Consider the following 16,254-nt stretch of genomic DNA (forward strand, 5'->3'; position numbering starts at 1 on the left):
ACTGCAAATGTGGGTAAAAAAAAAAACAGTACTGAAGAACTGTCGAGAAGGGGGAAATCATCTCGATCTGTCTTCATGTCCCTCTCTTCTGTCTGTCTGTCTGTCTCTCCTCTGTCTGTCTCTCTTCTGTCTTTCTTCACCTCTGTCTGTCTGTCCGTACGCACTGTCCATCTGTCTGCTACCATTTACTTTCATCAATTCAAAAGGATATCCTTTTGCTGCAATCATCCCCTCGATACAGTAAAATGTGCTATGATTTAGACTTTGGAATAAAGTTCAGGAAATCCATTTTAGTTTACCGACACCAAAAGGCCAGGTCGGTCGTGCAAATATTGAGACCAGAAAGATGTGTTAGCGTGCAATATGTTAGCAGGGTTAACTAAGCATTTTCACCTTTATGCTCCAGTGGAGATGTCTTCATTCACACACACACACACACACACACACACACACACACACACACACACACACACACACATAAGGTCAAAACCCCTCTGTCAGTTGCAGCGGAAGACAAACATGTTGTATCCCACATCAGACACTTCCGACAAATGCTTGAGTGATATTGAGTAAGGAAAGCTTGCTTCCAGCCTCCGCACCAAGGTCAAAAGCACACTGTGTGTGTGTGTGTGTGTGTGTGTGTGTGTGTGTGTGTGTGCGTGTGTGTGTGTGTGTGTGTGTGTGTGTGTGTGTGTGTGTGTGTGTGTGCGTGCGTGTGCACACGTTTCTCTTCTCAGGGTGACTTCTCCTCATCAGAGAAATAAAAGAAGGAGAGATACAGAAAAAGTCCTACTTTGTTTTTTATTTGATTTCACCTTTATTGAACCACTTCTCATTCGCAATGACAACCTTGCCAAGAGGCACAATCACTGCAACATTAGTGAATGAACAAACAATAAAGTTAAATAGAAACACACTATTTTTTATCATTGGGAAGGCAGAGTTAGGGTATGTTGATGCTGTGCTGTGTTAGGGTGCCGTGACGTTAGAATTATAAGGTTCTATCTCCATTTTTGGTCAAAATTGAGTTTTTTACATAATCTGATCCATTAGGTGTTTATTAATGCCTGTGTGGTGTTATTTTTAAAATGTTGACATTTTTGAGTTAGTAATTCATAAAATACAAAGGTTCCATCTCACAAAACATAATGGAATGTAAAAACTTTGACACTCAATATCTCTGAACTGCCCTAAACGGAGATAGAACCTTATCATTCTAAACAGAGATAGAACCTTATCATTCTAAACGGAGATAGAACCTTATCATTCTAAACGGAGATAGAACCTTATCATTCTAAACGGAGATAGAACCTTATCATTCTAAACGGAGATAGAACCTTATCATTCTAAACGGAGATAGAACCTTATCATTCTAAACGGAGATAGAACCTTATCATTCTAAACGGAGATAGAACCTTATCATTCTAAACGGAGATAGAACCTTCTCATTCTAAACGGAGATAGAACCTTATCATTCTAAACGGAGATAGAACCTTATCATTCTAAACGGAGATAGAACCTTCTCATTCTAAACGGAGATAGAACCTTATCATTCTAAACGGAGATAGAACCTTATCATTCTAAACGGAGATAGAACCTTCTCATTCTAAACGGAGATAGAACCTTATCATTCTAAACGGAGATAGAACCTTCTCATTCTAAGCTCACGATCTGTGTTAGGGTATGTTGATGCTCTGCTGTGTTAGCTCATCTCTTGTGGCCCAGTGCTGCAGTGCTAAACAGACACAGCAGACATTGGCATTGTTTGTAGGCCGGGCACGCAGAGGTCTATTATATTCCACACTCCCCTCCCCTCTTTCTCTCTCTCGCTCTGTCTCTCTTTTTATTTCTCTCTCTCTCTCTCTGTCTCCCTTTCTGAGTCCCTGCTCTCTCTCTGTCTCTCCCTCTCCTCTCTCTCTCTTTCTGTCTCTCTCTCTCTATCGCTATCTCTCTCTCTCTATCTCTCTGTCTCTGTCTCTCTATGTATCTGTCTCTCTATGTATCTGTCTCTCTGTCTCTCTCTCTCTCTGCCTCTCTCTCCATTTATGTGTCTCTCTCTCTCTGTCTCTCTCTCTCTGTCTCTCTCTCTCTGTCTCTCTCTCTCTCTCTGCCTCCAATTAACGAGAGCTGTTAATGTCAACGTTCAGTCAGACGTGCTGGATGTGCTTGTTCATCTCTCTTCTCTCCTGTTTCCTCTTTCTCTCTCCCTTGTTTTCTCCATCTCTCTTCCCGCTGTACCTATGAGATTACATACACCCACAACAGATGTGGGCTGGGAGAGCTGTTCCGAAAGTCGTTCATTCCTCCCCCTGTTTTGTCTCGGTAACATCTCCCCCTCCTTTCTTGCTTCTACCACTCCATCACTCCACCTCTTCCTCTCTATCCATACCCCCCCCCCTCTCTCTAATTTTTCTCTAGATGTTCCAGAGTGGCTATAATTCATTACCATTTCTCTGGACTTACACATGTTGGCATTCCTGAAATGATCGATGGACTTTCTAAACGAATCCAACTACCAGCGAGGAGAGAAATTAATTAATTGTTCGTGTCGACTCGACAGCAGCCTGCGAAGCCCTTTGTCTTCCTTGAAAATTAATCTGAATCTTTTTTTTGGGACAGGATTAGTGCAACTATGCCTCGCATTGGCCAGCTCCTCCTTTGGCCCCTCCCACTTTTATTTAGCCACAAGTGAGACTCACTTCATCATGACAGAAGTATGGGCAAAGCTAAATTAATTGGCTGTCAAAACACAGGAAATAAGATAAAAGCGAGAGCAATCCCCACTTTGGAAATATGACAATGTGTTCCACTTGTCAGGACAGACGCAGGAGAGAATGGCTGGCTGCTGTAATTAGTTTAGACAGGGGAAAGTGCTGTGAATTTGTAAAAAAATAGGGCGGCTGTGGCGCAGGAGGTACAGCCGGTGTCTTATGATCGCAAGGTCGGCAGATCGGCGGTTCGAGCCCCGGCTGGCCACATGTCGAAGTGTCCTTGGGCAAGAGACTTAACCCCAAATTGCTCCCAATGAGCGGGCCGGCGCCTTGCATGGTAGCTTGCCGCCATTGGTGTGTGAATGTGTGTGCGAATGGGTGAATGAGAGGCTGTTGTAAAGCGCTTTGGAATAAGGCGCTATATAAGTCAGTACATTTAAAAATATTGTTTTCCCTGTGTGTGTGTGTGTGTGTGTGTGCATGTGTGTGTGTGTGTGTTTGTGTGTGTGTGTGTGTGTGTGTGTTCTAACACACAGGTCACAGTCACGGACGGCGGCCCCAGCCCCAGACACTCCACAGTGTGGGTGATAGTTCACGTCCTGGACGAGAACGACAACAAGCCCGTCTTCCCAGAGAAGGTGTACCAGATCAAGCTGCCTGAGAGAGACCGCAGGAAGAGAGGCGAGCCCATCTACAGAGCCTTCGCCTACGACCGGGACGAAGGGCCCAACGCGGACCTCTCCTACAGCATCGTCGACGGCAACGAGGACGGCAAGTTCTTCATCGACCCCAAGACGGCGGTGGTGTCGTCTCGGAAGCAGTTCACCGCCGGCAGCTACGATATCCTCACCGTACGTGACCTTTCAACTTTCACCCTTTGAACTTAGTCTCTCTTTATTTTTATTTTTATTTCGAACAGCAGTCCAAGTACATTGGAATACAAATGATTTAAAAAATAAAGAATAATACAAATTTAAAAATCCACATGGTTAAGCTGTCCGAAAGGGAATAGGAGGAAGCAAAGCTTATTTGTCCCCATTCACACACTACAGTCACAGTAGCGTAGGTTTACAACAGAAACAAACAACAAACAATACAAAAATACAGGATACAAACTATCATACACTAATTTTAGCAAATGGCATGTCCTGTCTCTTCCATATTGTACCTAGAAAGGATATAATTCTTATACATTATTTTAAATCTGACTGGCTCTCTGGTGATTCATGTTTCTCCTTTGCTCACTCGCGAATGTTTTGAAGAAGATTTTTTTACTCTCTCTCTTTTTCTCTATCTCTCTTTCACTCTTTTAGTGGACCATCATCTCTCCCTCTGAATCTCTCTTCTTCTCTCTCGCCCACCCTTCTCCCATGCCCCAGATCAAAGCCACTGACAACGGTCGTCCTCAGAAGTCGGCCACGGCGCGCCTGCACATCGAGTGGATCCGTAAGCCCCCCCCCTCCCTGCTGCCCCTCCTGTTCGACGAGCCCTACTACAACTTCACCGTCATGGAGAGTGACAAGGTGGCTGAGATAGTGGGCGTGGTCTCCATGCAGCAGGGCTCCACCCCTCTGTGGTTCGACATCACAGGTAAGGCTCCTCCCCCAAAACAACAGGATTGGGATGTGGATTGGAAATGGGGATGGCCGATTTTGGATGTGGATGGATTTTTTTCAGGGGAAGGGGGGGGTTAGTTTGTTATGTGATTTGGTTCCGGGGGGTTGTCAGGCAAGCTAGGCTATGCATGTTGTTTTGGGCTGACGGTTTTGGTGTGCGTGTGTTTGTGCGTGAGGCTCAGATCAGGTACTGTGCCCCTCACTGCATGGTCTGTGCCAGTGTGTTGCTATCTCTCCTTCTGCCATCCCACAGTCACCATGGCAATTCAGCACACACTGCTAACCCGCCGGGAGAGGTCTGTATATCAAAGTCATTAAAGATGTGTCAAAGTCTCTTGTTCATGAGACCTCAAACTTGTTAAGGGGGTAGCTTACCCGCAAATGTTAGTTAGCGGTCGATACTCACGGAGTATTTTACTCAGCTGGAATAGACCACTTTGGATGTATGAAGATGCAGGGTTCGACAGTAACGCAGGAAGAACAACAGACGGCGCAGGCGCGAGACTAGACTAGATGATCGTGAGTGAAGATATTATCAAAGCGTACGCGCCTGTCGATCATCCGTACACTTTGATAATATCTTCACTCCACGATCATCTAGTCTAGTCTCGTGCCTGCGCCGTCTGTTGTTCTTCCTGCACACCGGTAAAAATATCCGGGATCTAGGCAGCGTCGTCGTGCTCGCGCCAAAAAACCCCGCGAATGTTTTACTTGCTCCGGGCAAGTAAAACAGCGTTACTGTCGAACCCTGAGATGTCTTACCAGCTTTGATTGTGGAGTGAACTACACCGTTAAAGGGCTTTAACATGTTGTTCTTTAGCATAATAATTGTGTCTCAGTGGATGCTTAGTTGAATACCTCATTGAGGAGTCTAAAAATGTCAGGGACACACCACACTTACAATTATTCTACAATGTGAAACCTCGGATCCATTCATGTCCAATTTAATACGCTTAAAAGGCTTACGGCGTATTCAGTTTATTTAAAGGGTCAGACCAGTTATGTGATTTATATATATATATATATATATATATATATATCAAATATGTATTCACATTCACAAATGTATTCACATTTTCAGTACGGCAGATTAAATTAAATCATCATCAGTGGTCGATTTGAGGAGGGAAGCATGACGTTTTTGCAAAGTGAAGGAGCTATTTAACTTTAGTTTAGGGATAAAGCTAACAAACAAGTTGTTCATGGAGTTAGAGGTAATGTGATAGATTTGGGTGGTTGTTACTACCTTAGTTACTGTTATTTACTATATATATACATACATACAGTACATATACAGTACATATACTAGGTATAAGATAAAGAATGTTTTTTTATGAATTGTGATGATATTGACAAGAAAGAAGATCACATAGCAGTGTGTTATTAACTAATGGATAGGGTACAACTGAAATCAGAGCAATTGGAGTTAGCTGGAGTGACCCTTTAAAAAATGTTTTATGCCAGGAACCATTTCTATCCAAAATATGTTTACCCTTTGAATTAATAGTGGTCAAATTCACATATATATATATATATATATACATGCATTATTATTAATTACCCTTCTGTATAAGGATATAATAAAAACTGACAATTCTCGAGCCATAGCTCATGAACTGTGGGTAGCAGAGTTTCTTAAGAGAGCAGATAACCCCAGAGACGAATGGATGGACTACACAACCAGGAACCGCATTTCCCAGAATGCTCCATCCATCCCTCCTTTGTTGTCACTGGGCAGTGACAGTCAGTGTGTGTTTTCTGATGGAAGATACCTTCTGGCTTGTGCTTCAGGCTCTCTCCATGCTCTCTCTCGGGTTCTGCTCTCCTCTGCTCTCCTCTGCTCAAAGCCTCACTAGATATTTCTTCTCTTCTATGGAATCACATCTCTCTCTCTCTCTCTCTTCCTCTCCCCCCTGAAAACTCCCTCCCTCCCTCTCCATAACCTCACCCTCTTGTCTGTCTACCCTCTTCACCACACCCTCTGTGCCCTTTTCTGTGTCCCTGTATGTCTCCCCTAAATCTCTCTCCCTCCTTCTCTCATCTCTCTACCTCCCTGTCCTCCTCTCATTGTCTCCCCCTCTCTCCCCTTCGGCCTGTGTCACCCTCTCTCTCCCCTACTACCTGTCACCCCCTCTCCTTACCCCTCTGTCCCTCCTTCCCTCCCTCCCTCCTTCCCTCTCTCCCTCCCTCTCTCCCTCCCTCCTTCCCTCCCTCCCTCCCTCCCTCCCTCCCTCCCTCACTCCCTCTCTCCCTCCCTCCCTCCCTCACTCCCTCCCTCCCTCCCTCCCTCTTTTTCTCTCCTTTTCTCAATGCTTCGTGCGTGGAAGGTCCCAGGCCTTTCCGTGAGATGTTCTATGTTCTGCAGACCGCTTGTGGCAGGAACTGTTCCACAGAAGGTATCTCAGTTCCACCCTGAACTGCTTATTCTGCTTCTCTTTATTTATCTCCTTTTTTTACCCCCATCGTTCACCTGTGCTTCTCCCATCTTCCACTGTGTGTTGCCCAGTGCTGTGTATGTATGCCTTCCTTATGCCTACTCGGGTGGTTGAGGACAGAAGGGGTGGGTGGCATGTGAAGGAAGTATACCACACAGACACTCAACAGAGTAGATGTGTGTGTGTGTCACATGGATGTGTGTGTGTGTGTGTGTGTTTGTGTTGATATGTCTTTCCTACATTTATATTGTACTGTCGCCACCCCTTCTTCAAGATTAAAGTGAGTGATTAGCTTTGGTCAAACACATTTTTTGTTGCTATCAAACCCATGTATCGTCACTATTATATTCCCTATTACTACTATAGCTGCTGCTATGGCAACAACCCTTGGCAACGACCCCCGGGTGACCCCCGGTGACAGCTCTGTCTAACGACTTGGCTGTTAGCGGTTTCTGTACCATCAGTGTTTAGGGGGAAAGTGCACGCCCACCTCCCCGGAGCTGTCTGCGACCCCACCAATATATACACACACACACACACACAGGATGCACCCACATATACACCACTCTCATCCACACACACTCCAGTACACACATGCCAAAGACACTCACACACCTCCCACGGCCGACACGATTAGGTGCATGACTGGTTAACATGCGGTGTGGGAGCTGACGGGGTCAGGGGTCAGGGGTGAACACATGGTCACTTTGCCCCCTGGTCAGGTCTGCACAGGTAAACTGTCTATTCCAGGCTCTTCTCCAACCAGGGAGGAGGGGGAGAGACAGGACTGGCCAAGAGGGACAGGGAGGGACAGAGACATAGGGTAGAAAGTGAGAAATGGAGGAAGGAAGGAAGGAGGAATAGAAGAGAATGACATAGAAGCTAGAGGGAAATAGGATTGAAAGTAGAAGGCATGATGGGTAAAAGAGAAGAGAGCTCAAGTCATGAAAGATTGGGGGGATAAAAACAGACGTCAGATGATGTAAGAGACATGGGGGAAAGCATCAGTGTTGAAATAGAGAAGAGTAGAACTAGGAAGGACTTGGAGGAGAGAGAGGAGGAGAGAGAGGAGGTCACTTGTGAAAGCCAAAGTAGAGAGAGAGAGAGGGGGGGGGGGGGGGGTTAGGAAGAGGAGAGGTAGATGAAGAGAGAACGCAGTGAACATTGAGTGTAGCCTGAGGGATGGAGGGATTATTGATGGAGGGATGAATAGTATGATTAGGAAGAGCGTGTGTGTGTGTGTGTGTGTGTGTGTGTGTGTGTCTGTGTGTGTGTGTGTGTGCGTGCGTGCGTGCGTGTGTCTGTGTGTGTCTGTGTCTGTGTCTGTGTCGGTGTCTGTGTGTGTGTGTGTGTGTCTGTGTCTGTGTCTGTGTCTAGGGAATAAAGACTGATATTACGTTAAGTGCCAGACCCTAGAGCACTGGCCATTACTCACCAGAAGATAATACACACCCAAACACACCAGTACATGCACACCACACAAACACACCAAGTACATACACACCATGCAAATGTAGCCACCCCAGACACCCCTCATGCACCTGTGCGTAAACACCCATTTGCACTCAAACACAAACAACCACACCATGTCTACGTGCTAAACGCCTTATTCCCCCTTGCGAGCTCAAACCCTCTCATCAAACAATCATTTAACTCCTATAAAACCTCCTAAACATACACACACAGACTGTTCAAATGTATGTCCTTTCACCCGCACGACGTATGCTATTTCAACCACTCAACTACCACATCCTATAAACACATACAAGCAAGTCCACTTATAGACAAGTCACCACAAGCACAAGTCTACATTCTAAAGCGTCTATCTTCTATCTGCTAAACCAGGCGACGCATGCCGATTGCCAATCCAATCACTGTTAGGATCCCCCCCCCCCATGTCCTCCACCCAGTCTATACCAAACGATCCCAGATCCATCCTCCCAGTTCAGCCCACACAATCAGTCCCAGACTCTCAGTTCAACTCAATCGCTCCCACCACATCGGCGGTGAAATGTAAAAACGACGCTAGTAGGAGAAGACGTATCGCTCCTCGAGAACTAATTTCAGCGCGAGGCATCATGTCCTCACTTCTCACTCTCTTTCAGTCAGTTTGTTTTGTTTTTATCTGTTTACGCAAAAAAACAACCAAACTTCCTTCCTCCCCCGTTCAAAGGAAGATAAATACGTCTCTCCATCTCTCTCCCGCCGGAGTGTGTTTTTTTTTTTCAGCGACTGGAGTAGCTTTCCCTCTTAATCTCCATTTAAAGACTGAGGGAACCAATTTTAGTGCTCAGCAGAGGGTTTAATAACACCCTTGTACTGGAGGTTTTGGTTTCCCCTCTATAATTTGGCGGAGGAGAACGTTTCTTTTTCCGGACCCTGGTCGTGATGCCAAACCCCCGGTGCCGCTGCCTCCCTCTCCTGAAATGGAGCGTTTTTGGTTTCCAGGCTTGCAGACGACAGCCAGCCGCCTTTTGAAGCCTACCATGATCTCAATGTCTCTTAAAAAGAGTCTTTTTTCTTCTTCTTCTTCCTTCTGTCCTTACATATTCCCCTGACAACTGTTTATAGGTAGAATGTAGAACTTCTAAAGAATCACATCAGCACTATAGGGTTTTGATTGTTCTAGCTGATACATCCGGTTCATTCTTAAAAAAGCATCGCGAGTACAGTCATGTTTCTGGCCCATGTTTTCGGAACATCTACATGAGAAGCGATAGATTCCTCTATTTAGAATCCCTGTGTTCTGGACTAGCACTGGATATCGTTTCACTGTATTGTGTTTACCTGTCAAGGCCATGTCATGTTTACATGTCATGTTAGTGGTTGTGAAGGGCCGGCGATGAGGAAAGGCTGTCTCTAGTCTCCACAGCACTGCTTGCTTTTGAGGAAAGCTATTAGAGCTGCATTACTGGAATTACAACGATTGGAGAACATGTATGCAAATCTAGGAAAGGAGGATTCATCCACACGCACGCAGGTCCGGTGGGGGGGAGCGTCGCAGCCTTAAGCTGGTGCTGGGCTGAGGTCAGGGGTTTATTAGCTAGAGACGCCACTGAGGAATCCCTTTGAGTCTGGACCACGAGTCTGAGACACACACACACACACACACACACACACACATAGTCATATACACATTCACATATTCATATCTAACACACACACACACACACACACACACACACACTCACACACAGTCATATACACATTCACATATTCATATCTAAGACACACACACACACACACACACACACACACACACACCCGTTCATAATACACGAACAGAAGAAGATAAATCACATTCTCAAATGATCTCTCTCTCTCTCTCTCTTTCTCTCTCTCTCTCTCTCTCTCTCTCTCTCTCTCTCTCTCTCTCTCTCACTCTCTCTCTCTCTCTCTCTCTCTCTCCTTTACACACACACACACACACACACACACACACCCCTGGGTCCTGAATGACACCATGGCGCTACACCACACGCCAAATAACCTCTTCACACAGAAAGCTGGTAGCGTTGTGATCAGCGCTGGCTAAATTACCCATTTAAATCAATTTGGGTGGTGAGATGGAGTCAGGGTTTAATTAGAGCCAGTCTTAGTGGGGTGATGTCTGAGTCTGACACAAGCCATAGTCTTGGCTTGAGCTCCATTGATGATGGCTCTTTTAATTCAGTCTGTAAGAGAGCTTATTTATTGGGTCTCCGTCAGTTAATTGTTGTTGCAGGAAGAGAGGAGAAGAGTCCCTGTCACCGCCCTGTTCGGTCTCTGAACCTAGTAATTACTCACTTACACACACACACACACACACACACACATACACACACACACACACATACACACACACACACACATACACACACACACACACACACACACATATACACACACACACACACACGCGCGATCCGATTGATTGTGCATGGCCCACTTCTTGTGTGTTCTTGTGTGTGTGCATGCATGTATGTGTGTGTTTTGTGTCAATATACTGTATGTGTTTACTGGGGGGAAGCCTCCAATCATACTCTCTTGACTGTTGTCACGTCCATGCTGATGTATGTTTCCCTGTGTTTCTCTATCACAGGCCCCATACACCCCTGTTCAAATTCATTTTGGTTTGTGTGTGTGTCTAACGCGCCTCTCTGTGCCCCTCTAACCCTCCTATCCCCCCCTCCTCCACTGGACCAGGTGGGAACACAGAGAGCCTGTTTGACGTGGAGAAAGGCGTGGGCACTATCATCATCGCCAAGCCTCTGGATGCGGAGCAGCGCTCCTTCTACAACATGACTGTGGAGGTTACAGACGGAACCAAAGCTGCATCTACACAGGTAATGTATCCTTACCACACAACTCAATTACCTGAGGACACTGTTTCAACACTGTTTCAGAATATATAGTTCAACCCTGGAATTATATTCACCTGACTCATTGAAGCCCTAACGAGTAAATCACCTTGGTCTGGGCCTTAGTAATCATCTTCTCAAAAGGAAGAATAATCCAATCTTGTACAGGGCCCTTTTCCTTTTTTATCATTTAAAAACTCAGAACATTTTAAATTAAAAGAAACCTTGCTTTGCAGAAAGGTTTAACTGCAATTCCAGTAAATGTTTAACTTTGTAGCATTTAGTGTTCAGGTTTGCTTTCAATCACTTGGAGATTAATTGTAGCAGACATTTAAACCAGGGGTGCCCAGATTTTTGCACCCCACTCAGTCCAAGTCAGTCCATTTACCATTTCTTATTTATTTAAACACAATGTTGCTCGTTTGCGAGGTTTCACAATTGCCTCCATGTGGACCAAATCACTAGACCGTGTCACATTTTATTGTATTTGTTTAAGCTTTATTTAACCAGGAGTTTCCCTTGAGATTAAAATCGGAGAATAACACATAATAAATAACAAACAAGGGATAGATATTATAAAATCCATTTTAGGAGTATCAATTGCACTCTTCTGTCGCACACTTCTTAAATCAGAGCTTTGAACTCTCCCAGGGAGACAAGATCATTCGTCTGTAGTGTGTAGTGCGTAGACATTTTTATCTGAATACACCTGAACACCAATGCAAGGACGTCAACCCTATGGACAGGCTATTTCCCTCTTCACGTGCCCGCTCTCTTCCAGAGAAGATTTGATTCCCTCCGTCACAGTTTGGAAATGCCTTTCACGTGAGGTGATGGATGACGCCTGTCACATTGTCCTAGGAACGATGGCCCTCCCTCCGATTTATCGAAGCGAGGCGATGATCACTAACTCACCCTCTATCTACTCGCTCCTCTCAGATCCTGGCGGTCAAGGACACAGCTAGACTACAGTCTCTACACATTTAAAACCACTTTCCATGTCGAAACCAAATTGGAAACATATCCACCGTGCTCATTGCTGCCTCCTGGTGGTGGTTTTGACGAGGTGATTCTCGCCAGCGGAATCACGTGCCCTCACAACATCGAAACATGCCCTCAAAAAAAAACTAGGTCTAGAAGAAGGTGATAGGAGAAGGTTTTTCCTTCTATCAACGGCCCCGGGCCTGAACTCTTCCTGCTACGACTGGTGGATTGATGATTCACTTGCTTAGTATTCAAATGTATTGATTGTAAGTCGCTTTGGAATAAGGCGTCTGCTAAATGCCAAGAATGTAAATGTAAATGTAACATCGTCACAGTGGCTGCACGGCTCTAAACTTCAGCCTACTATAGGACACACACACACGCACACACACACACGCGCGCTTGTACACGCGATTGCATACACACACACACACACACACACACTCGCACACACTGAATTAGCATTCTTATAGAGCGGGATGGATCGCTCTGACATACGGAATGAGCAAGACACCTTGTTATTTCCCTGTGACGTCCGTGTCACACAGGTCACTCTACCTGTTCACACTGTTCAGGACCAGTACATTTCCATGGCCATGTATCAACACTGAGAAATGGCTGTATTCTTACATATACTGTCATTTATATTCATGCCTATTGTGTAAAAGCGTGTCATACTGCATACATGCCTGTCTCTGTGTCATGCACGCATCCATCCATGCATGGCTTGGTTTTTATTCCCAGGCTAGGTAATACGTGAACTGAATTTTCTGATCGATAGGCTGCTTTAGAGAAGGATTGAAATGGACGAACGTACATACACACCTACAGGCGAATGGTACGGGTGAATGGAATATTAATGACAGTAATCCATTGTGCTGTAATAAAAAATAACGGCATCCCCATCAAAAACCAAATTACACCTTCCCAATAGGCACCTTCCATAATGTCATAGGCAATGACATTATGATAAAATATGTGTACGGAATTAGCTAAACCAAGGGGAATACATGGCCTCTATTGTAAAATGTCCATTCGAGTCAGCTGTATGGAAAAAAGGACACGCCTCTGCCGTGGAAGACATCGAAGAGAGACATGGCAGCCAAATTAGTCGTCAATAATGGTTGTCACTCTTACCAATAGTGTCCTATTTATCGGTGGATGGCGAGAGCCACCTTAAGTCTAGTATGACTGGAGTGAGATGGGTTTTTGGAATGGTTTTATTGTTGAAACGGCAAGGTCCCGAGCCAGCCAGGAATCGAAGGTTTAATCTTAGATCTTAGGATATAACTGTATGATTGGGGGAGGGGGGGTAATGTTTTTCTTGATCGTAACTAACAAAGGCGTGATCTTTTATCCAGCACGCTCTCCCACTTCAAACAATCCCTCGAAAACCAAACACTTATTATTTTTTACATTGTGTGAAGAGTAGACTACTTTTCTATCCAGTCGCAATCCCACTGAAACCCCACATCCTTACCCCTGTCTCACATGACAATTCCTAATGATCTAACACATCATTAGGAATTGAATAAAGCCGACTTGTGCTTATCCATGTCAGTCTGCCCTAAACCATGATGACGGTTTGAGAGTAGACCGGAGTTGGTCCCATTACTTGATCTTTGAACCATTTCCACTCTTCATTTCTGCAGTTCATGAGCTGCTATAATAAACTTGATTTTGCCAGTCTATCTCATAAGTCAAGCTGATAAGGCACAACATTTCTCTTTTTGAATTATCCTCACAGCTCTCAACACCTTGTGGTGGCTATCCATAGCACTTGGTGGCACTTCGGCGTATGGGTTGTTGTTTCCTCTCCACTCCACCAGGCTTGGGGCCGAGGGGCTACCCTTTTACCACCCCGAGACCTAGTTGAGGGGCTCACCCGGGCTATATTTCTGGACACCCCTCCAGATGCCACGTCATCGTCTCGTCATCTAATACCGACAGACCATGCATCCCGTTGGGTGGGTGGTACACCGGGGCAATCCAGGATAACATGGTCTGCGGTTTGGTCCTCTGCGCCACACTCGCACGACGCATTTGGGGCCAAGCCCCATCTGTGCATTGATGAGCGGAAACGCCCGATATCAGCGGGGGCACATATGTACACCCGCTGCAGTGTGCTCGGATTAAACTCCTGTGTCAACTGTCATTTATATTCATGTCTATTGTGTAATTGTGTCATACTGTATACACGCCTGTCTCTGTGTCATGTTCCATCCATGCATGGTTTGGTTGTTATTCCCAGGCTAGGTTAATAGAGAAACAGATTTTCTGCTCAATATGCTTCAGAGAAGGAGGATTTAAATAGACAAACATACGTACATGCATACGTACATGATTGTGTTTGCATTATGTAGCCTACACCTCATTTGCATACGGTCTTTCACTGAATTTCTCTCTTTTTCTCTCCTCTTCCTTCTCCTCATCTCTTCTTTTTAGCACATTTCTCTTTCTGTCCTCAATCTCATGGGTTGTAAATTCCCCCTGCAGTCTGAATCTATGTTCCTTCTCTCCCTCTCTCCCTCAGTTCCCCCATCTTCTTTGTGCTCCATCCACCCTCCCCACTGCCTCTACTCTCTTTTTCATCTTCCTTCCTGCCATTATATTTCTCCATACACGTCCCTCTGTTCCACATTACACTGCAACCCCCCCCCCCCCCCGCCCTCCCCATTTCTCCCCTCCTCCTTTCCACCGTGTTCTCTGCGAGAGACTGGAGGGAGATGATGCAGATGGGTGCTAACTAATGCCATAAAAAGACACCATCATCTTCATTCAGGGCTCGTGTAGCAGCTAGACGACACCAGGCCAGGAACATGCTCACTGACACTGACATATAAAAATGCTATTTTTTTTTCTCCGACTAAATAACTCATAAGTACTACTCAGTTTGTCCTTTGGGCTGCCAGACAGTGCAGATGCACACACACACACACACACACACACACACACACACACAGACACACACTAAGACTAACTATAACGTCTAAATAGGCTGTGCTCCCTGCTCCCCGATCTTTGAGCTCACAGATGGAGACTCAGTGTGACGCCCGTTGGGGGAAATCTCAAATGTTCACCAGCGGAAGACAACTGCTGAGTCCGTCTTATATTTAGACTCTCTGCCTATTATCGTCCCAAATGCCTTTGCCTTATGCAACGCAATCGCCTTTGTCATGGTTCGTGAATCTGCCGTTCGTGACTCACAAGATTTTCCATTGAGCCATGAGCCCAAAGACATGACACACGCGGGACCATATCCTCAAACATATGTCTCAATCGGCATATATATATACTATATATGCAGCATATTCATAAACACATATGACTCACAGACATATTCTGCTGAGCATAACGTTAGCTTTTGTTTTGTTCCAAGTAATTCCATGAATAAAAAGACATTCATTCAGTCATTTGACACATAATCACATTTATAACTTCATATAAAATGTGACTGCAATCTGTTGGACAGCCGTGCCTATTTCACCTACTCTTAGAACCGTCTCGGGGGGTCAAATTACCTTGGTCTTTAGAATGGGAAGCTGCTACTTACACACAACGACCACTAGCTGGCCACCTCTTGTAAATTAGCCTGCTTCCTCCTACACAGAAAAACAGCAAAATAGCTTCATACTAGCTTACCCTGATGTGATTTTGAAAATGTACGGATACTGGGGTGGTAGAACGCACATATCTAGGACAAGTCATGATTGGAGGGTCCTGAAATTTGATCGAGTGCAAAGGTATAAACAATGTTTTACTCACTTGGTCAAATAACCCCACCCATGGCTGTTCTAGTGTTAACCAGAGAGTTATGCAATCGACTTCTGTATGTGGTGTGGTGCCTAATAACCTTACCCCCCCCCGCCCCCCCCCTCCCCTCCAGGTCCACATCACCGTGCTCGACAACAACGACAACGCGCCCACCTTCTCCCAGCCCACCTATGACGTCACCATCTCGGAGGACACGCCCCCGGACACGGAGGTGGTCCAGGTGTTGGCGTCGGACCGCGACGAGCACCACCGCCTGACCTACTCCCTCCACAGCGCCATCGACCCCACCAGCTTACGGCTGTTCCGCATCGACCCCAACACGGGCACGGTGTACACCGTCGAGAGGCTGGATCACGAGGCCCGCACCCAGCACATCCTCACCGTCATGGTAAGA

General features: G+C 45.6%; 1 protein-coding gene across 1 annotated transcript in view; it reads left to right on the forward strand.

Moving 5' to 3' along the window:
• Positions 1-16,254, forward strand: part of fat3a (FAT atypical cadherin 3a) — a gene marked incomplete at both ends in the record, with an annotated part of 123,826 nt that overhangs the window by 63,893 nt on the left and 43,679 nt on the right. The window contains 5 exons of the mRNA XM_080549040.1: positions 3,248-3,562; positions 4,091-4,301; positions 6,655-6,723; positions 10,948-11,087; positions 15,973-16,248. Coding sequence (XP_080405166.1) covers positions 3,248-3,562; positions 4,091-4,301; positions 6,655-6,723; positions 10,948-11,087; positions 15,973-16,248 — 1,011 coding nt within the window. The remainder of the gene's footprint in view (positions 1-3,247; positions 3,563-4,090; positions 4,302-6,654; positions 6,724-10,947; positions 11,088-15,972; positions 16,249-16,254) is intronic.

The sequence above is a fragment of the Nansenia antarctica genome, assembly GCF_963989245.1.
Source record: "Nansenia antarctica genome assembly, chromosome: 19".
Taxonomy (NCBI): domain Eukaryota; kingdom Metazoa; phylum Chordata; class Actinopteri; order Argentiniformes; family Microstomatidae; genus Nansenia; species Nansenia antarctica.